The 22355-nt window shown below is 40.7% G+C and overlaps 1 protein-coding gene across 2 annotated transcripts in view; it reads left to right on the top strand.

The window, feature by feature from the left end:
- si:ch211-283g2.1 (sodium- and chloride-dependent GABA transporter 1) overlaps positions 1 to 22355 on the top strand; it is a 107746-nt gene that overhangs the window by 23893 nt on the left and 61498 nt on the right. For both annotated transcript variants that reach the window (XM_068010329.1, XM_068010328.1), the window contains exons 2-3: positions 861 to 995; positions 1327 to 1534. In XM_068010329.1, coding sequence (XP_067866430.1) covers positions 861 to 995; positions 1327 to 1534 — 343 coding nt within the window. The remainder of the gene's footprint in view (positions 1 to 860; positions 996 to 1326; positions 1535 to 22355) is intronic.

Below are 22355 nucleotides of genomic sequence, written 5' to 3'. Positions count from 1 at the left end.
AGGCAGACATTTTCAGAACCTTTCCTCAATGAAATGAGTTTGGTGGAGTCCATGTTAGTGTGAATGAACATGCTGTGTGAAAGCAACAGGCCTGGTACATGGAATAACCCTTTCTTATACCTTGCAGTTTTCAGTTCATGTAAAGCAGTGAACTAAATTTAGTGAACACTTAACATGTATTATTTAAGGTCTTAATGTAACAAACTGAACTTCTGTAATAATCATAGAATGGTTACAGCACAGAAGGAGGTCATTCAGCCCATTGGGTCCGTGCTGGCTCTCTACAAGGACAAATCAGCTAGTCCCAATCCCCCATTGCAGGAAGACACCTGTGAGAGTTGAGAGATTTGAGGGATGAAATAGGAAAATTAGGTGATGATTTTACAAGATGTGATTTCAGCTTGGTCGTAAGTCAGGAAAAACCAGAGAAGGACTGCAAAAGGGTCCCTTGGACATTCATGTGAGGAGAAATGGATGACATCACCTAATAGGAAAGAATGACCAAACTGTATATAAAAAAAAGGGAATTAAGATACTATAAATATCATATTTACCATATTACCACATTTGTAATAACTTGCTGAAACCCATTCTCTGCAATATTAGGATCTGAGCAGAAGTGGAATGGTGCTACCCAGACATATGTAAACCTGAATGGAGGCAAAATATCTTTGAGTGTGAAAGATGGCTTACTCAGAAAAGTCTGGGGAAGGAAGGCAAGAGTCTAATTGTCAGCTTGTTAAGATGAAGGGTCAAGGCCCGTAACACTTCAACCTATATCTCTACTGCCCTACACCATAAATCACTAGTCTAATTTGCAATTTTAATCATTTTAATGTAATTTATTTCATCTCTTCTAGGAGCATTTCTGATTCCCTTCTTCATTATGTTTGTGCTGCTCGGAATCCCACTTCTCTACCTGGAAATATCCGTTGGACAGTATTTAAGAGTTGGACCAGTTGAATCCCTAGCTAAAATCTGTCCCCTACTCAAAGGTCAGTGCAATCATTTCATTCACTGACTTGCCATGTCATCTTTGGAAGTGATATGCCTAAAATAAAAATTTTAATAAACACTTCAGCGGCTATATTATATAATTGGTGTACTTGAGCTGTATTAGCAATGAATGCACAATGTAAGGTTAGGGATCCAAATAAGAACTATGTCTAGACAGGTAATGGTTGATTTCTATACCTGACTGGCAGTACTTAGCATGTAACATCATTGTATTTGTTCTGTTATCCTTCCAACATGGCGGGTAATGAATTTTCCTCTACACAGTGCTTTCAGGGTTAGTAAACATGTCTTCTACTCTTTTTCCTATAGGTGTTGGTATAGCAACAGTAGCCATTTCCTTTGTTATGTGCACATATTACAACCTCATCATCAGCTGGGCCATTTATTATCTCATCAACTCCTTTCAGAGCCCACTGCCTTGGCACAGCTGCAACAATACTTGGAACATTCTAGAAACATGCACAGATAGTATTACCACCAACAACATGACTGTCTCAGCAAGTCAGCAATTCTTTGAGTAAGTCCTCCATGTATATGTGCATTAAAATGGTAAAGAAAAAAATTACAAGTTCTGTACCATAAAGAAAAAGGAATAAATATTTCTGTAAAGTGTGGTAGCTGCCCTAATTACACCAGTAAAAAGAGAGTTACTTTTTGAGGCCCAGCACTACCACCTAATCCTCAAACACAACAGTCAGAGGTCATAAAATTAGTTGAACAATGTCATTTAAATATTAAAATCCAGAACAAGCCTTTCAAGTTTGGAAGAGGCTCCACACACAGCATGAGTTTCACCTATAAAATCTCAATGCATGGGATCCCAGGCACTCACCTGCAGAATCTGGCTTTTTAAAGGAAGAGGCTAGGCCTTTGGAAGAATCCTGTTCTGTGTTTTCTTGCGCTTTTTGCAAAATTTTGCTCTATGCATTAGTTGGTTTTGCTGGGTTATCCTCCATTGTTGGATTTTGGTTTATGTTCTCTCTGCAAAATATTTTCATCATTATTGGATTTTACTGTCTTTGACATCACATCTCACAAAGAGGTGAGGATGAGCATTCCTTTGGGAATTACCAACATGCTGCATCATTGAGAGAAAGGAGATGGGTTTGTAAAGGGGATCAACAAAAGTAAGTGTAACAACCCCTGACATGTTTTTGCCAATGCGTTGGGACCTGTGAGTCCTTAGGAACTTGTACCTGCTTTTATTAGAGGATTATCTTGAATGCAACAAGTTATTATATGGTACCTATGTCATATTAACCCCATCACCTTCATGAACAGAAACAGTTTGCACTCAATTAATGTTTAGGAGGTGACCATAGAGATGAACTTGAGCAAAACAGTAGCTGTTATCCAGGAAGCAACCACGCTGCCTTTATATTGCAGAATTGTGCCCACATTATTTGAAGAAGGCAACACTAGGATCACTCTTAGGAGAATAGGACTATTTTCTGCCACCATGGCTACTAAATCCATTGAGAAATACCCTCACCATCTGTTTGTTGCTCTTCAACTGCCACATCTGCCTTGAATAAAATTGCCCCAACAAGCTTCAGCACATTGAAAGACAGCATGCAAAAAAGGAAATGGCTGTGTGCAGTGCTTCATATTATATCTTCAATGGGGGTGGGAGTTTGCAGTTTAGGTTTGGGTCATGCTTGATAGGCCCTACAAGAAAGGTGAGAAAAGTGAGGAGCAGTTTTCCAGTGTTAGTCACATAGTAAAATTGGGAACGAGAATCCCATGCCAAAATTCCACTCAACCAGTCTCCCATGCCACTGGTCATGGTGCTGCCTGAGGCATGGGTGTACACAGCCTAATTTTGGCATGATTGTAAAATCAGAACACATAACTTCAAAGGAATGACCTCATGCCCACCCCTGAGACAGAGCAGTAAATCATTCCTAGAGTATGTATTGCGAGGGATGTTTTTTCGATAGTCCGAGCATTGAGAAATGTGATTTTGAAATAAGGACATTGAAAGTTCAACTGATTACAGTGAGTTTTGTTCACTTGTGTCTCTGTCACATTCCAGGATTTTTGATCATTTTTGTTCTTTGTGGAAAAGTTTTATGGAATTAAGTTAGGCATATGTGTGTGTTGCCTTTTAAAATAAAGGAAATCCACAGGTTTATAAAAGATGGCAACAAGCTACAGGCATTGACTATGTGCATTAAAGGCACCCAGGCTGGCTTATGAAATGCACAACTCATAACTACTGCACAACCATTAGCTAGGATAATAGCAGAAAATGCTGGAAATACTCAGCAGGTCGGGCAGCATCTGTGGACAGAGAAACAAAGTTAATATTTCAGGCCGATGACCTGTTTCTCTATCTACAGATGCTATCCGATCTATTGGATATTTCCAGCATTTTCTATTTTTATCTCTGATTTCCAGCATCTGCAGTATTTCGCTTTTCCATTAGCTAGAATGACTCCCATTCGTCTTGAGAACAGTAGGTTTTGTCTTTAAAATTCACACTATGGGGAAGGAGAGCTAGCCAGTTTAATTGACATGATTATGGCAATTAGGTTAGCATCTCAGCCTCTGCCAACTCTTGACCTCTGACTTTGGGAGACAAAGAGTAAAGGGCACTTGGGCCGTCAAGCTTTGAAAAGGGTACTGTGGGACACAAGACTTGGTCTGGTGCTGAAAACAAAACAAAATGCAGAAGGTCAGTTTTTGTAGTTGGAAGTCATCTGAAAGAAAGGTAAAGCCAAAACAATTAAGTCAACCCATGAAAGGAATAGGGTTGATACTTTGGTTCATGTTTTCAAGGAGAAAAGGAAGATTAAGATGATTAAGTGGAATTTGGTTTAATGACTACTCTGGATGTTTAGCAGTTTGTAAAATAGAGGAACTCAATTCACCTCTGATCTCATCTCACCAAGTGTTTCAGTTTAGCTTCAAAAAGATTGGAAAAGTGCATGTGAGATCACCTGCAAAAGATATGCTATGCAGTTACGAGCACAAGAGGATGCTAATGTTTTTTTCTACTCATGCATGGGATGTAACCATTGCTGGCAAGGTCAGCATTATTGCTCATCCGTAATTGCCCTTGAGAAGGTGATGGTGTGCCACTTTCTTGAACCGCTGTAGTCCATGTGATGTAGGTACACCTACAGCGTTGTATGGAAGGAGTTGCAGGATTTTGACCCAGCAACAGGGAAGGTGCGGCAATATAGTTCCAAGTCAGGATGTTGTATGACTTAGAGGGGAACTTGCAGGTGGTGGTGTTCCCATGTGTCAGCTGTCCTTGTTCTTCTACAACAACAACAATTGATATTTATATTTCTATAGCACCTATAATGTAATAAAATGTCCTAAGGCACTTCATAGGAGCATTATAAAACAAAAGATGACACTGAGTCACATAAAAAGATATAAGATCAGATGATCACAAGCTTGGTCAAAGAGGTAGGTTTTAAGGAATGTCTTAAAGGATAGTGAAGTAGAGAGGCGGAAAGGTTTAGGGAGAGTATTCCAAAGCTTAGGGCCTAGGCAACTGAAGGCACGGCCAGCAATGGTGGGGCAATTAAAATCAAGGATCCTCAAGGGGCAAGAATTAGATCAGGGCCATTATCTTGGAGGGCTGTGGGGCTGTAGAAGATTACAGAGATAGGAAGGGGCGAGGTCATGGGGACATATGAAAACAAAGATGAGAATTTTAATATTAAGACATTGCCTGGGAGCCAATGTAAAGCAGTGAATGCCAGGGTGTTAGATGCATGGGACTTAGTCTGAGTTAAGACTCGGGCAGTAGAGTTTTGGATGACCTCAATTTTACAGAGAGTAGAATGTGGGAGACAAGCCAGGCGTGTGTTAAAATGGTCACATCTAGGGGTAACAAAGGCATGAATGAGGGTTTCAACAGCTGATGAGCTGAGACAGAGCAAAGTCAGGCGACATTACGAAGGTGGAAATAGGCGGTCTTAGTGATGGCACAAATATGAGGTCAGAAGCTCATCTCAGGGTCAAATGTGACACCAAGGTTGTGAACAGATTGGCTTAATCTCAGACTGTTGCCAGGGAGAGGGATGGAGATGGTAGCTAGGGAACAGAGTTTGAAATGGGGACCAAAAACAATGGCTTCTGTCTTCCCAATATCTAATTGGAGAAAATTTCTGCTCATCCAGCACTGGATGTCGGATAAGCAGTTTGATCATTTCTAGGTGGTAAAGGGCATGGTTTGGAGGGTGCTGTGAAAGAAGCCTTGGCAAGTTGCCACAGTGCATCTTGTAGATGGTACGCACTGTTGCCATTGTGTGCTGGTGGAGAAGGGAGTGAATGTTTAGGGTGGTGGATGGGGTGCCGTTCAAGCAGGCTGCTTTTCCCTAGATGGTTGTCAAGATTCGTGAGTGTTGTTGGAGCTGCACTTATCCAGACAAGTGGAGAGTATTCCATCATATTCCTGACTTATCCCTTGTAGATGGTGGACACACTTTGGGGAGTCAGGAGGTGAGTTACTCACTGCAGAATTCGTAATCTCTGGCCTGCTCTTTTTTTTTATTCATTCATGGGATGTGGGCATCACTGGCTAGGCCAGCATTTATTGCCCATCCCTAATTGCCCTTGAGAAGGTGGTGGTGAGCTGCCTTCTTGAACTGCTGCAGTCCATGTGGGGCAGGTACACCAACAGTGCTGTTAGGAAGGGAGTTCCAGGATTTTGACCCAGCGACAGTGAAGGAACGGTAGAAAATGGGCCAATAATCCAATAAAATTCTGTTAATTTATTTCAAATGCCTGAACTAAAATCTATTTTGTGACTTGGAGGTTTTATTCCTTCTTTCAACTATAATCAATGAACAGTTAACAGCTTAACGATTTCATTAAAATAGTGACAACAGGAATTTCAGCTGAAGATGTTTATCAATTATTTTTTAAAATGCAGTAATTTCTATAATGCATTTTACATAAGCTTAAAATGGGTTATCTAAAATCTTGCGGCAAGATTATGTTGGTGAATCATTTTATAAATTGATTAGTAAACTGATGGCATTTCACCAGTGCTGATTTGTTTTCCCCTGTTGTTACGGACAGATGGGAAGTGGTGTGGGTGACTTCCACTTTTCACCTCTCAACTAATGGCAGATAGTGTTTTAAAAATAGTGTTTTAAGGGTCAAATAAATAGACAAATGACAGGTTTTCTCATAAATTAAACATAAAGATAAATATTTATTTTACACAATAACCAAAAAATGTTCACAACCTCACCCAGTCACACATTCACCCACACACACACACACACACACACACACACACAAGAAAAGATAGAGACAGCAGAGTGGTAGCATGCAGTGAGTGTCCAATTGTGGTAAGAGAGTTCATTGTTTTAAGAAAGCCTTTCAAAGTATTTTTGGAGGAAACCTTTCAAGGATGTGGGCCTGAAAGTTCTTTGTCTTGAAAAGGATGAAGTGTTGCAGGGTCCTTGTGGGTTAAGCCTCTATCCGAAGGTGATGGTGGAAATCCTGTTTCACTTCTGCAGGTGGGGGTGTTCTAAAGACACCTTGCAATTTCTCTGCTGCAGTAGTAAAAATGGTGTTTCCAGCAGGACACTTGCTTAGCTGGAACTCTCTCACAGCTATTCTGCTGGAAAAAACCTTCTCTGGCCGTTCTGCTGTTCTGCCCCTCTCTCTCACCAGAGAGATACCTTTTAAGGTAGAAATTTGTCAAGTTGGGATGTCAGCCATGTGACTAAGTGCTCTCTCCCATGGGGTGATTCATGCAATGTTCCAGGATATGGGAACCTTTGTTCCATGATGGCATCTGAATGTGATCCATTCTAATGAATAGGTGCTATGTCACACCTATTATTTTAGTCTTGGCTGCAACACTTAGTTAGCTCCATTCCTGAAGATTGGATTGTGTGCATGGAATGGGCTGTTTTACATTTCAATATGTTTTCCCCAAAGCTAGTTCAGATGTGTATAATGTGTTTTGTCTTCAACAGACGGATCTGTTCATTGACAGTACAGTAGGGGTCACCTGACCTCTACTCCATCTTGTCTGTATGTATCCATTTTCTTGTGGTTCAGTTCAACAGTTAATGCTTATTTCAGAATTCATACAGTTCATTTCATATTTCCTCACAGCTCCCTTTGTTAGTGTGACATTGTGAATGGCAGTGGCACTACAACATTGTATATTCTTGGCACAGAGAGTGCTGGGCTCAGGAAAACAAAAGATGTGTCTAAAGGATGTATAACTGGGAATAGCAGAATCATCACCAACAGCTGCTGTCCAAAAAGGCAGCAGCGGTTATGATCTGAATTTGTTGAACTCAATGTTGAGTCCAGAAGGCTGTAAAGTGGCTTATCAAACAATGAGGTGCTGGCAATATTACTTGTTCCTTTGGAATATGAAATATTGTAAGACTCACAGGACTACAAGTAATATCCAAAGAATACATGGGTTTTTATTATAACTTAACTAGAACAGCTTGTTACGATCGTGGTGGAGCAATGCACTGTCAATTCAGTCCTGTCACTCCACAGGTCACAGCATATTATTAAGCTTTCACACCCAGTCAGAAAACAGCCAAATTAAACACTCTAGTAACCCCAGAATGAAAGAGACCAATCCAGATATCTTTAGACAACAACAAATTGACTATTTATTAAAAATTTAAATCTTAAACACTATTAAGATTGTCATGATCTGAGAGTAATGCAGTGGAATTGGCTAGGATTCAGTTAGAGAAAAAGCAATAGCATTAAGAAAACTTGAATTGGAAAAAGAGGAAAGGGAGAAAGAGAGAGCATTTCGGAGAGAAAGTGAAAAAGAGAGGGAATTTAGCTAAAAGAGATGGAACTAAGACAAACGGGTCAAGATGAATCTGAATTTAGATCAGGACCCAGCAAGAAGTTATTGAATTTATACGGGCTCTTCCTAAGTTCCAGGAAATGGACATAGAGGCATTTTTTATATCTTTTGAAAAAATAACCAAATAGATGAAATAGCCAAAAGAAAGCTGGACGTAGCTTATTCAGGACAGGCTGGTAGGCAGAGCTCATGAAGCTTATGCCATGCTTTCTGAAGAGGCTTCTGCAGGTTATGAGATGGCAAAAAAGGCAATTCTCACTGCGTATGAATTAGTCCCTGAAGCTTACCGTTAGAAGTTTAGGAACTTACGGAGATTGGCTGGCAGACATATTTAGAATTTGAGAGGGTGAAGCAAATGGATTTTGACCATTGGATACGGACATTAAAGATAGAAACCACATATGAGAACCTTCGAGAATTGATTCTCTCAGAAGAGCTTAAAAACTCCATTCCTTCAGTAGTGAGAACTCATATAGATAACCTGAAAGTTTTGAAAGCTAGGAAAGCAGCAGAGATTGCTGACTATTTTGAGTTTGCGAATAAGCCAACCTGTTTTGTCCATCACCCCCATAAACCCGAGAAGGATAGAAAGTAGGAGAGTGAAAGGAAGGCAAGTAGCTGGGGACAAGAAGGAACAGCTGGGAATGCCCCAGGATCACCTCCTCAGGTCAGAAAGGAAGGTGCTGAGGGTAGAAGTGAGGTTCGCAAGCCAAAATGTTATCATTGCAACAAAACGGATCATCTTCGTTCAGAGTGCTGGAAATTGCGAGGTAAACCCATAGCACTTGTTGTGGTATGCAAAGTTAGTGCAGAGGAAAATACTCTGGCTGAGAGTATAGCAGACCAGGCTATAACTTTAATGACAGCTGTAAATGTGACACCAGATACTAAAACTAAAAGGAGTGTAGAGGTTAAGAATAAAATACCTGAGAGTTATAATGAATTTCTGTCAAAGGGGAGAGTAACTCCATAGCCTGTAAGTGAGGCAGGAAAACCTATCATCATACTCAGGGACACAGGAGCAACCCAAGGAGAAAAATAATTACAGATTTGTAACAAGTTATATACAAGCAGCTACTACACAAGCACATCTACACACATCTTACCCTGTCATGCTACACCCACAACTCCCTGGTCATGTGTGACATGACATTACTTCCTCCAGTGAACTTCACATACAGCCTCTTAAAGTAGTCCCCTCTTAAGGTGGTCCCACAACAGTGCTGTTCCTCAAGCTTCTGTTGAATTTCATTGGAACAGTGTAGGAGTCCAAGGACAGGGAGTTCAGTGTGAGAGTGGAGTGGAGAATTAAAATGACACTGGACTGAATGGAGGTGTTCCACAAAGTGGTCACCCCGTTTGCGTTAGACAGGAATAAGGAAGTATACAAGAATAAGGAAGTATTGCTACAATTGTACACAGTTTTGGTGAGACCACATCTGGAGTGCTGTATGCAATTTTGGTTTCCACATTTAAGAAAGGATATACTTGCATTAGAGGCGGTGCAATGAAGGTTCACTAGATTGGTCCCTGGGATGAGGAGGTTGTCCTATGATGAGAGGCTAAGTAAATTGGGCCTGTATTCTAAATTCTAGAGAAGAATGACAGGTGATCACGTTGAAACATATAAGATTCTCCAGGAGCTGGCCGGGGAATCTAAAGTATGGGGCACAGTCTCAGGATAAGGGGCTGATCATTTAGGACTAAGATGAGGAGAAATTACTTCTCTCAAATGGTTGTGAATCTTTGGAATTCTCTACTCCAGAGGGTTGTGGATGTCCCATCGTTGAATACGTTTAAGGCTGGGATAGACAGATTTTTGGTCTGTCAGGGAATCAAGGGATCGGGGAGCGGATGGGAAGTTGAATCCTAAGATCAGCCATGATTGTTTTGAATGGGGGAGCAGGCTTGATGGGACATATGGTTTACTCCTGCTCCTATTTCTTATGTTTTTGATCTCCCCAATTTAGAGGAGACCACAGCGTGAGCAGCAAATACAGTATAGTAAATTGAAAGAAGTAGAAGTAAATCACTGTTTCATTGGGAAGGAGGGTTTGGAGTGTGGGAAAGCAGGAGGTAAAAGGACAGGAGTTGCATCTCCTGCACTTGCATGGTAAGGTGCTGTGGGAAAGGGAGGGGGTATTAGAGGTGATTGAGGAGTGGACCAGGGTGTCGCAGAGGGTACAGTCACTTTGGAATGCTAAAAGGGGAGGGGAGGGGAAGATGCATTGGTGGTGGCATTACCCTGGAGGTGGCAGACATGGTGGAGGATGATCTGTTGAATGTGAAAGCTGGTGGGGTGGAAGGTGAGGACATGAGGAATCCTATCTTGGCTCCAGGAGGGAGGGAAAAGGAGTGAGAGCAGACATGAAGGACATGGAACGGAGATGGTTGAGAGCCTAACCAACCACGGTGGAGGAGAATCCTTATTTGAGGAAGAAGGAAGACATATCGGAAGCACCGTTATGGAAGGTGGCATCGTCAGAACAGATATGACGGAAATGGAGAAACTGGGAGAATGGATTAGAGGCCTTAAAGAAAGCGGACTGGGTTGAAGGGTAGTCAAGATAGCTGTACAAGTCAGTGGACTTATAATGAATATTGGTCAACATCCTATCCCCAAAAATGAAGACAGAAAAGTTGAGGAAAGGAAGAGTCAAAGGTCAACCATGTGAAGGACATGAGAAGGGTGGAAATTAAAAGCAAAGCTGATGAAATTTTCCAATTCAAGTAAAAGCAGAAAATGGCACTGATACAGTTGTCAGTTTGTTTTGTTATTTGTCCCATTACCCATCTCGTTTTGTCTTGTACCATCATCCCTTTTGTCATTTAGTTTCTCCTACCTTCCACAGACATTCTCTTTTGTTCTGACCCACAAATTTAGCTTTGGTGTTGCTTCTCTTCAGAAGGAAAGACTAAGCATCTAGTCAGTCAACTCATTAACCTTTTGCATTTCATTCAAAGACATCATTTTTAATTCAAATTAATTTTTTAACTGTGAATTGTTTTGTTTTTGTTCTTTCCTTCACTTTTTTCTTTTTTAATTGCTTCATTTCGTTTTACTTTGGTTTTATTAAATCGTATATTTTGCAGTAAGGATTAGCATTTTTATCTTTTTCCTGTTATCCCATATCTGTAATCCAATATTACAGCATATTGGAGACAATTAATTTGTTCAGGATTAATAGCAATTTCTCCTCACCAGTGCAGTAAAACGGGATATTCCTACCTGCCCTCATAGAAAGAAAAACATGAAATTTATCTTGCACCTTAAAATTTCCCAAAACACAACAGATCTAATAAATTACATTTGAAGTACAATAACTGTGTTATATGGGAAAACAAGGGAGCCATAGCCAGGTCCCACCAAAATGAAATGAGTATTGCTGAAAACAGAGACATGTTGTCGAAGTGGACTCTGATTGGTAGAGGTGTTGCCATGGGGAATGCACCAGTTTATGGTGACTGACAGTTAACTGCCAAGATTTTACGGGCAGCAGCCAATTAAGCAGCTGCAGCAGAGGCTGCCATCCCAATTAAGGACAACGGCCCACCACCAAGAGCTGCCGGCTCAATCAAAGGTGCATTGATAGATTTGCCCCCTCAAAGTGGGCTTTGGTGTTCCAGGGCCAGTCAGGCAGGCTCCAGCGAGGTGGAGGTGGGGGGGGCACGGTCGTTGAGGGAAAGCAGTGCCGATGCCACGCGGGCAGTCATTACAGCTGAGAGGGCCCCATTTTGCCAGCCTTCCTGCCTCCAAATGCTCTGTAAAATTCCAGCCTTTCAATTACGTTCACCTGAGGTGGCAGATAAGGTCTTGGTTAGTGTTTTATCTAAAAGATGGCACAATTCTCCATTTCAGTACTAAAGTAGATTATCTAGATTACCTCCTCAATTCCCGCAGTGTTCCAGAAATGAGAGTCCAACAACTGAGCCAAGCTGGTGCATACAATGCCATTTATATATTGGACTACCAGTAGTACAAACCACAAATACGATTTCCACAGAGGTCAGGTTGATTGGTGGGTTGTAGTGCCTTGCAACATGACATGTGAAAAAGGGCTCAGGTCAAAATCTACACTTTATCAGTAACTACTTACTTTGCCTCTAAAATCTCTTTTTAACTTACAGCATAATGTAAAACATTATGAAATATTATTTAAATTTAAATTTAAAAGAATGAAAATTCACCTGCAAAATTCATTTTTGGTGCTATTATGTTACAATAGCACAAATCTGCTAAGAAATAACTAGGCAAACACTTCAGCCCATCTTAATGGTAGTTTGTTGGTTTACTGCTTTGCCTATTGACACACAGTTTAGGTTAACAGCAATGATTCAGAGATTTAAAAAGATATTTACTTTACATGTTAGTGCCATCTACTGGTGTCAATCTGAACACTGTCCCTAGATGCAAAAAGAACACAGAATGAAGAGGAGAATGAAGCCAAGATCAATGATAATGATTTGCAAAACTTGACAGTTATAGCCCATGTATCGTGATGCAAGCAGCAACATACTGAATTATTCTTAAGTAACTTCTCAACAATGCACTTAAAAGGAAAGATTAGACACAGCAGCCAGGGGGTAGCTTACTTCATCTCTAATCTCAGTGACAATTCTCTGCTACCATGAAATTTTGATTTTACTTGCTCAGATACCACTATGCTCTGTTCAACTGTGGAAAATTTAGAGAACTATGTAAAGCTGTGGTTTACAACATCCTCCTTGCACCTTTGAGATAGGAGGTTGAAATCATCTCAGACAGGGGATTTGAAAGCCTCTTATTCATGATATCATTGCAAGTAAAATCAGTCTGTCACCTCAGTTTTTAATAGCGATGAGTACACAGCACAAAACTACTCATAAATCAGGACTAATTGTTACCAATATAAAAACAGAAAATGCTTGAAATTTTTTTTTATTCATTCATGGGATGTGGGCGCCACTAGCTATGCCAGCATTTATTGCCCATCCCTAATTGCCCCTGAGATACACTAAGTCGGTGATCCTCTGAAAGAATGAAGACCACTTCCAGATTCATGAGGGGGATCCTTCACAGTACTGGTCCTACTATCTGCTAATTACTAATTTATCAATTCAACTGCAAGAGCTCCTCAGTACAGAAACTGGAAATGTTCCCAGTACATTTGAACTGCTCAATTAAGCTGAGGGCCCAGCATTGAGGTTTGAGTTAGGTGGAATTGGACAACAGTAGGGACAACCATAGAGTTCATTGGATTCCTGCCACAGCTGTCATGAAGCAATGTGACACTATTACTGGAAGCTGTATCCACTTGCCAGTACTGTCATGTCTAGCTTTGAGCAGGCAAAGAGTATAAGCTAGAGAGAAATTATATTAAGTTCCTATTAAATAACTGTACACAAGGTGGCTGGAATTGTAGGTGTTTAACCTAAACCATGGCATGAAATATTATATTGGGCCTGGAGTCATGCTTCTTTCAACATTATGTCTTCCTGAGAACAGTAGGTTTACTGCATCATAAAATAAATTCTACATGATTGTTAGTTTTCAATATGCAGAAAGAAGTATAAGTTCTGGCATTTTGCAGTCCACAACACCAGTCCCATTCACTTATGTTAAAGCCTGCAGCTTATGCTGTGGATCATCGAGAGTCATTACAGCACAGAAGGAGGCCATTCGACCTATCGAGTCCACAGCAGCTCTCTGCAGAGAGCCCCATTCTCTTGCTCTAACCCCGTAGCCCTGTAAGTTTATTTTCCTTAAGCGCCCCTCCAATTTCCTTTTGAAATCATTCATTGTCTCCACTTCCACTACCCTCGTTGGCAGCAAGCTCCAGGTCATTACCACTTGCTGCGTAATAAAGTTCTTCGGCACAGCCTTTAGGCTGTTTACATTTGCATTCAAACTGCCTGGAACCACTCAGTCTATTTTTATACGAATATACATCTCAAACGTTTTTTCTAATGTGCTTCTATATATTTCTAATAATTTCAAATGTATTTCTGTATGGTAGTTCACAATGTTATCAGTACTCTAAAATAGTACTATTACAATTATATTTGCTGTTGGATATTCCTCGTTAATAACTCTTATCATTAGCTGTGAATGGAACTGGCAACAGGCTCCTCTGAGTCTTAGTTCCGCAAGAGACTTTCTTTGATCTTGACGATAAAATGGTGCAGTTAATAAGCTACGAAGTTGGAGGGCACAGTGGCGCAGTGGTTAGCACTGCAGCCTCACAGCTCCAGCGAGCCGGGTTCAGTTCTGGGTACTGCCTGTGTGGAGTTTGCAAGTTCTTCCTGTGACTGTATGGGTTTCTGCCAGGTACTCTGATTTCCTCCCAGAGCCAAAGACTTGCAGGTTGATAGGCAAATTGGCCATAGTAAATTGCCCCTAGTGTAGATAGGTAGGTGGTAGGAGAATGGTGGGGATATGGTGGAGAATATGGGATTAATGTAGGATTAGTATAAATGGGTGGTTGATGGTTGGCACAGATTTGGTGGGCTGAAGGGCCTGTTTCAGTGCTGTATCACTCTATGACTTTCTATGAATGGCATGCTAGTAGAGCACAGGGCTTTCAATCTGAAGGCCATAAAGCCCGCCTTTCACTTGAAGTTGATTGTCTCATTTAATGAATTTTGCCATTTCTCAATGGGGCTATTAGTTGCAGCACCAATTGTATGGTAGACATTCTAATTTGGATGGGGGTGGGGGATGTCCCAAAGTGATTCACTACCAATGGATTACTTTAAAGTGTAGTCAACATAGCAACCAATTGGCACACCAAAACCAATTTACCCCACAAGGAGATGGTTATAACCTTCTCAGGTCAACTAGGGACGGACAATAATGCAGCCTTGCCAGCATCACCTACATCCTAAAAACCAATAAACAGCAATGAGATAAAGGACCTGTTCGTTGTTCACTGAGGGATGAATGTTGGGCAGGTGAGCTCCCCTTCTCTTCTTTGTAAAAGTGCCATGGGATCTTTTACGTCCACCCGAACTGTTATTAGTTTAGTGTCTCATCCATAAGGACAACATCTCTGAAAAAGATGCGCTCTATCAGTACTGCACTGAAATGTCAAGGTATATTATGTGCTCACATCCTGAAACAGAGCTTGAATCTACAACCCTCTGACTCAGAGGTGAGACTGCTACCAATGGAGTGAGGCTGACATTCAAGATAAAAGACAAATGTGCAGCTCATCTTTCTATTTGTACAGAAGTCCCTGCCACCTGATTATGAAGCAGCCTTGCTAATAGCAGCAGAAAAGTCAGTTCTTCAATATTTCCCAGATGGCGATAAAAATTTGGTTAACTGACAGGAAATACTTAAGTACCACTGTGTGGTACTGTGCCAGCCCAGATTATTGCACTTCACATCTGCAGTAAATAATTCATACTTTTGACAGACTTTACTCAACTCTATGCCTAATTATTTAACGCTATTCACAGCAGATACAGAAGTACTGGATTATCAATCATTACTTCTCTAATATTCTGTTAATGAGACATTTTGTTGTAATTAATAATGAAGAAAACATGGGAAATATATTAAGAAATTCTGTTCACAGCTCAATTAGTTTTTTTGGCACAGTTACCAACTGCAAAAAGCTGTTAGATGTTTTAAACTTGTAGTCACCTTCCTACTAGACAAGTAAAGGAGATTGGAAAGTAGTTTAATTTCAAAGCAAATCAACATAAAGTGTTTCAGAAGACGAAACCTCAAAATTTGTTACAGAAAAGTACAATAGTCCTCTAAAGCGCCCGTAGATGGCGGAAATCTCAATCTCAGTCTCTGAAGCAACAACAGCTAAAGTTTATAAGGACTTTTTTAAAAGTTTATATATGCCGACATGGATTGATAAATATAAATCTAAAACATCTAGACAGTTTTGTTTCCTGAAAAGGTACAGCTCAGACTTTCTTGTTGGCTGAGAAAGTTTATTCAGCAAATAGCTGAGCAATACAGACTGGTAAAGTTCCAGGTTCAACTTGCTGAATTGACTAATCTCAGCCAGGGAGGTCCTGCAATTAGCCTCAACACTCCAGGCGGGAGAGGAGGAAATCATGTAGCCCTGCCCCTTCAGATTGCTATGCAGAAAACTCCTGTTAGAGTACTCATATCTGAACATTGAGTAAGAACAGAACAGGGCTCAACTGTGATGCCTTTATATGGTCATGTAGGCTGACAATTGATGCTTACACATAAAGGCCTGGGTTTTATTGAGTTCCCAATGTCGGGCTCCATGGCGGGGGTGGGGCAGAAGATCCCAGCAGCCCGTCACAGAGCCCGACACCGGGATTGCTGTCGGCGGTGGGAAAATAAAATTCAGCCCAAAGAGTGGCCATTCTGGTGAGGTACTGATGGGCAATTGGCAGTTGTGAAAATATGACCTAGCACAGAGGCAATGTTTTAAGGAGTGGAAGGCAGTGAAGAAATTTGGCAAGAGAAGAAAGAAAAATAAAACTTAGTATCCCAAGATAGTTAACAGTAGGGAGAGTAGAAAAAAATAGATAAAAGGAATAAAGGACTGGATATTGGACCATGGTGCAAGAATTGGCTGTGAGGTTAGTCGAAAAGAGAGGTTTTGAGAAGAGTAGGGAGGAAGTGGGTGTCAATTTTCCTACCTTATCCATATTAAGATTCCATTAACTGTCCAACAGCGCTAGCAAATAGAATAATTTCACTGCCCAGCTAAGCTAAATTTTCATCATGCACTAGAATTAGACCCTTCTGGAATGCTGCTATAGGTGGCCACACTATATTTATCATAGTGTATTTATGCTCTACTGAAAATCAAAACAGAGCTTTAAATATCAATGCCACAATTCTGGAAAATTATTAATGCCTTTTTAAGACATACTCACCAAGTCTAGCGAGCCTACATATTTCATATGGCTTTTTATCCTCCATCAATAGAAACAGAATATCTCTGGAAAGTTATTCTGCAAGCTCTAATCTCCCTCACTTTGTGTACACTCCAAGGGCCATTGCACGTGGAGAGGTAATAACATTGCAATAAAATACAAGGTCAGATACTGTAACTTCTTCATAGTTGACTGCCACATGCTCTATTTATGCAAGTGAAGTGTTGAATACCATAGATAGACTCAAATTCTAGATAATCATTTAACCACATTTGGTGCCACACATTACTCCAATTCACTTTCCTGATATAATTGGTTCACTTTATGAATGCCAATGCATTCACAGTAAGAAGTCAAACTGATTCCTCTTGTAGCAGAATAATCACTCAGGGTTTATCATTCCCTGGTAACTTGAATAGACGCATTTATAAATACTGTGTTCTCTTTTGCTTATTAACAGTTCCACTGCTCTTATTTAGAAGCAAACAATAAATACGTTAGCATTTAATTATTACATGACCAATTCTTAGCATTCTTCCTCATATCCTTCACTGTAGCCTTCTCCACCTCCTTAATAATGTTTTCAAATCTGGAAGTCTGGAAAAAATTGCTCAATTCATCATTATCAAGGATTACTGTTCTATGCTGTCCAGTGCTGGCAGCACTGACACTGACTAAGCCAACTGGGACCTTGTGGTTGTTGGGCATCCAGGACTTAAGCCTGTTGCCTGCCTAAAATGTTCAAAGTTATCATGTGACAAGGCAATGGGGTGCAGAGGACAACTGTACTTTGTCCAAAAAGAAATGTAAATGATTTGGTTGCTCCATAGCCCATGATCAGCACAGGCATGTGCTGTTGATGTTATTCATACTTGGGAATGGTAGCACAGGGGTTATGTCATTAGACTAGTAATCCATAGTCCTGGACTAATGATCCAAAGGCATGAGTTCAAATTCCAAACAGCAGTTTATTAAACTAATTAAATAAATCTGGAATTAAAAGCTAGCATTAGTAATGGTGCTGGATTGTTGTTAAAACCCATCTTGTTCATTAATGTCCTTTAAGGAAGAAAATCTGCTGTCCTTACCCAGGCTGGGCTGTATGTGACCCCCAGATCCACAGTAATGTGGTTGACGCTTAACTGCCCTCTGAAAAGGCCTAGCAAGCCACTCAATTGTCAGGCAGATGACTCATCACCACCTTCTCAAGGTCATTTTGGGTTGGGCTGGAAATGCTGGCCATATCAGAGATGCTCACATCCTGTGAATAAATTTAAAAAGGAATACTGCTTGGAAGACCCATTCAACCATTTTAGCGTTTGCCTTCTAAGGCATAAAGGATTTTTGCCAAGGTTAAATCAGTATCCTCCAAGGTATTTCTCAAGGACGAACACATCAGTTCAGTTCTAGACACACTAGCTATGACACTTCTTGATAAGTGTATTGATAAAGCTGTCAACAAAGGAAGCTCCAGAGGTGAGTTAACTGGAATTGTTACATTCATTGACAAGCATCTTAGACCATTAACCAATACTGCTTCCATTCAATATTAATGAATGGCTATTTTGGTTTGATTACATCGTGAGAGGCATATTTGTCTGTCTCCTTTATTTCAGGTTTTGTGGGAATGTTACTAGCCCCCTGCTCAGTTCAAAGGGCAGTGACTTTGAAAAGAGGGCATGAACCATGATTGGCTGAAATCTTCTCTGATCACCTCACACCAACATTCAGAAATATAGTTCATTGTGAATTAAATTAGTGGCCCATCACCATTTTAATTAATAAAATTACAAAGCGATGTCTTTTCAGTTAAATTATAGGAAGAGCAGGGCACTAGAACTTTTAAATTGGAAGCCAAGAGTGTTGTTTCTGTTAAATTTTATTTTGTCCTTTTTGGCTTAAGTGCTGTTAGGTAAAGCAAATACACAGTCAGAGAGAGTCAATTGCATCTAAAATACTACAAATTGCCTTGATATAGTCTAACATCAGTGCCAGCCGGTGAAATTAACTATATGAGTCAGGCTAACTATGGTAAAACCAGAATCTTGTGATGAGCAAGTGAAGTGCTGGGTCTGGCAGTTCATGCTTATATGCCAGGAAAATAGAATTGATTAAAAGCTTGTTCACCCATCTTCAAATAAACTTGCTCAGTGAGCAACAAATTCTTTAGTTCTGAACTTTGACAAATTACCAAAAGTCTGAGTGCCTACCCTAGTTTGTTTAGTTCATTTGGTTGAACCACATGTACAAATTACAGTGGCAGGATGGGATTTTTAAGGCATAATTATAAGGATTCTGGAAAAGGAATTTCAAAATGCTTTGTTATTTTAGCATTAATAAATAATTCTAGGTAATGGTGTATTTATCTGTTGTTACCACCGAGGCGGGAGGAATCCACTGTTAATTCAGTCCCACTTCTCCACAGGTCACAACATATATATTTAAAATTTTTCCCATTTACTGAAACAGTCAATCAGATACACTATTTTCCCCCAGAGTAGAACACACTAACCTGGTTTCTTTACTGTGCTACAAAATTCAAAGTTTATTATAAAACAAGTCCTAACTAGTAATGAAGTAAAACAATATCACATAAATCAAATTTTTTAAAAATCCAACATTAAATTTTATTCAGTCCCCTTTCTACCTTAACCAAATTTTAAAGTCCCTTTTTACCTTAGTCCCTTCACACTCACACACACATATACACCAGTTAACTGAAAAAGTAAAAAAACGATTTTTAGATCGGAGTTCTATTACAGACAAAAAAAACACACCCGGGCAGATCACTTGTCCACCCCTGAAAAAAAATAGCAGATGAGACACGCTGCACCAAACTGGCACACAGACCAACCCCTAAGCATGCGCAGACAGGATCTTTAGCACAGTTCTCTTCAGGCGGCATTGAGAATTATTTTTAGCAGGCTTTCTTGAAACACAGGAAACAACACAGAATCTTTTAGGGAATTGCAAGAAAGCGAGCTGGGTTGTAGTCTTCTGTTCTTCCTTGGAATTCTCTCCTTTTTTGATACTTCAGCAGCACTTGAATTTTATCTCCTTCCAGAAGGTAACACATACACTTCTGCCCATCCCAGGTGTGCTCTGTTACTACCGGGCTTGTCCAATCAAAGGAGTGCTTGTCACTTTTCTGCCCCTTTTGCCAGGGTTTCTGTTCGAAGCCTAACCTGAGCTGTGTGACAACCAGCAACACTGTTGCCAATCTGGCTCCCTCGCTGTCCTGTTGATTAAAAAAACTGATCCAACACTTATTTAGCTTAAATATAAATTCCTTTAAAAGTATTTTTAACAGTTTCCTGGATCACTGGGTCTATTTCTGACAAAGATGGGACCTGTACAAGTTGGAAGGGTGGCAACTGAACTGAAACGGGACCAACATCCTTGCTTGGAGGTTTGCTAGTGCTGTTAGGGGTGGTTTAAACTAATTTGGCAGGGGGGGATACAGAGTGGAGGTACAGTAGGGGGTGATGCACAGCCAAATATAGAAGAGAAATTAAGTCAGTCTGGAAGGCAGAGCAAATATAGACCTGTTAAGGCACAAGTGAACAATGCAAGGCTGGATTGCATCTATTTTAATGCAAGGAGTCTTACAAGTAAGGCAGATGAATTGAGGGAATTGATTAACACATGGGAATATGATATTATTGCTATCACAGAGACATGGTTGAGAGAAGGGCAGGACTGGCAGTTCAATATTCCAGGATATAGAATCTTCAGGCGTGACGGGGGTGGGGAGGGTGGGGGGTAATGTGTAAAAGAGGAGATGACAATGCACTATTGATCAAGGAATTAATTACTGCAGTAAGGAGGGATGATATCTTAGATGGTTCCTCAAATGAGGCCATATGGGTAGAACTTAAAAACAAAAAGGAGGCACTCACTTGACTGGGAGTGTACTACAGGCCTCCAAATAGTCAGAGAGAGATAGAGGAGCAGATATGTAGGCAAATCTCAGAGAGCTGTAAAAATAATAGGGTAATAATAGTAGGGGATTTCAACTTCCCCAGTATCAACTGGGATAGTCTTAGTGCAAAAGGCTTAAAGGGGGCGGAATTCTTAAAGTGCATACAGGAGAGCTTTTTGAGCCAGTATGTAGAATGTCCTACAAGAAAAGGAGCAGTACTGGACCTAATCCTAGGGAATGAAGCTGGACAAGTGGCAGAAGTGTCAGTGGGGGAGCATTTCGGGGATAGTGATCATAACTCTGTAAGATTTAAGGTAGTTATGGAAAAGGACAAAGATGGACCGGAAATAAAGGTACTAAATTGGGGGAAGGCCGATTTCAGTATGATAAAACAGGATCTGGCCAATGTGGACTGGGAACAGCTACTTGTAAGAAAGTCTACATCAGATCAGTGGGAGTCATTCAAAAAGGAAATAGTGAGAGTTCAGGGTGAACATGTTCCCGTAAAGGTGAAGGGTAGGACCAACAGGGAACCCTGGATGTCAAGGGATATAGAGGATTGGATGAGGGGAAAAAAGGAGGCTTATTGCAGATTCGGGAGGCTGATAACAGCAGAGGCCCTAGAGGAGTATAGAAAATGGGGGGGTACTTAAAAAAGTAAGTCGGAGAGCAAAGACGGGGCATGAAAAAACACTGGCGGGCAAGATAAAGGAGAATCCAAAGGCATTTTATAAGTATATTAAGGGCAAGAGGATAATCAGGGAAAGAGTAGGACCCATTAGGGACCAAAGTGGCAATCTGTATATGGAGCCGGAGGACGTAGGTGAGGTTTTAAATGATTACTTTTCATCGGTGTTCACTATGAAGAAGGACAATGTAGGTGTAGAGATCAGGGAGGGGGATTGTGATATACTGGAACAAATTAGCATTGAAAGGGAGGACGTATTAGTGGTTTTAGTGGGTTTAAAAGGGGATAAATCCCGAGGTTCAGATGAGATGTATCCCAGGCTGTTATGTGAGGCAAAGGAAGAGATAGCAGGGGCTCTGACACAAATTTTCAAATCCTCTCTGGCCACAGGAAAGGTGCCAGAGGACTGCAGGACAGTGAATGTGGTACCATTATTCAAGAAGGGGTAGCAGAGATAAACCAGGTAATTACAGGCAGATGAGTCTAACATCAGTGGTAGGGAAACTACTGGAAAAATTCTGAGGGACAGGATTAATCTCCACTTGAAGAAGCAGGGATTAATCAAGGATAGTCAGCATGGCTTTGTCAGGGGGAGATCATGTCTAACAAACTTATTTTGGGAGGACTAACAAGGCAAGGGAATATGGTAGGACCCTAGGAAGTACAGAGGGACCTTGGTGTACTTGTCCATAGATCACTGAAGGCAGCAGCACAGGTAGATAATGAGGCATTGAATATAAGAGCAGGGTTATGATGGAGCTGTATAAAATGCTAGTTAGGCCACAGCTAGAGTCGCCACATTATAGGAAGGATGTGATTGCACTGGAGAGGGTGCAGAGGACAGTCACCAGGATTTTGCCTGGGCTGGAGCATTTCAGCTATGAAGCGAGACTGGATAGGCTAGGTTATTTTCCTGACAGCAGAGAAGGCTGATTGAGGTTTACAAAATTATAAGGGGCAATGATAGGTTAGATAGGAAGAAACCTTTTCCCTTAGTGGAGATGTCAATAACCAAGGGGCATAGATTTAAGGTAAGGGGCAGGAGG

Source organism: Heterodontus francisci, chromosome 30, assembly GCF_036365525.1.
Source record: "Heterodontus francisci isolate sHetFra1 chromosome 30, sHetFra1.hap1, whole genome shotgun sequence".
NCBI lineage: Eukaryota > Metazoa > Chordata > Chondrichthyes > Heterodontiformes > Heterodontidae > Heterodontus > Heterodontus francisci.
This window is presented reverse-complemented; position numbering and strand designations above follow the sequence as displayed.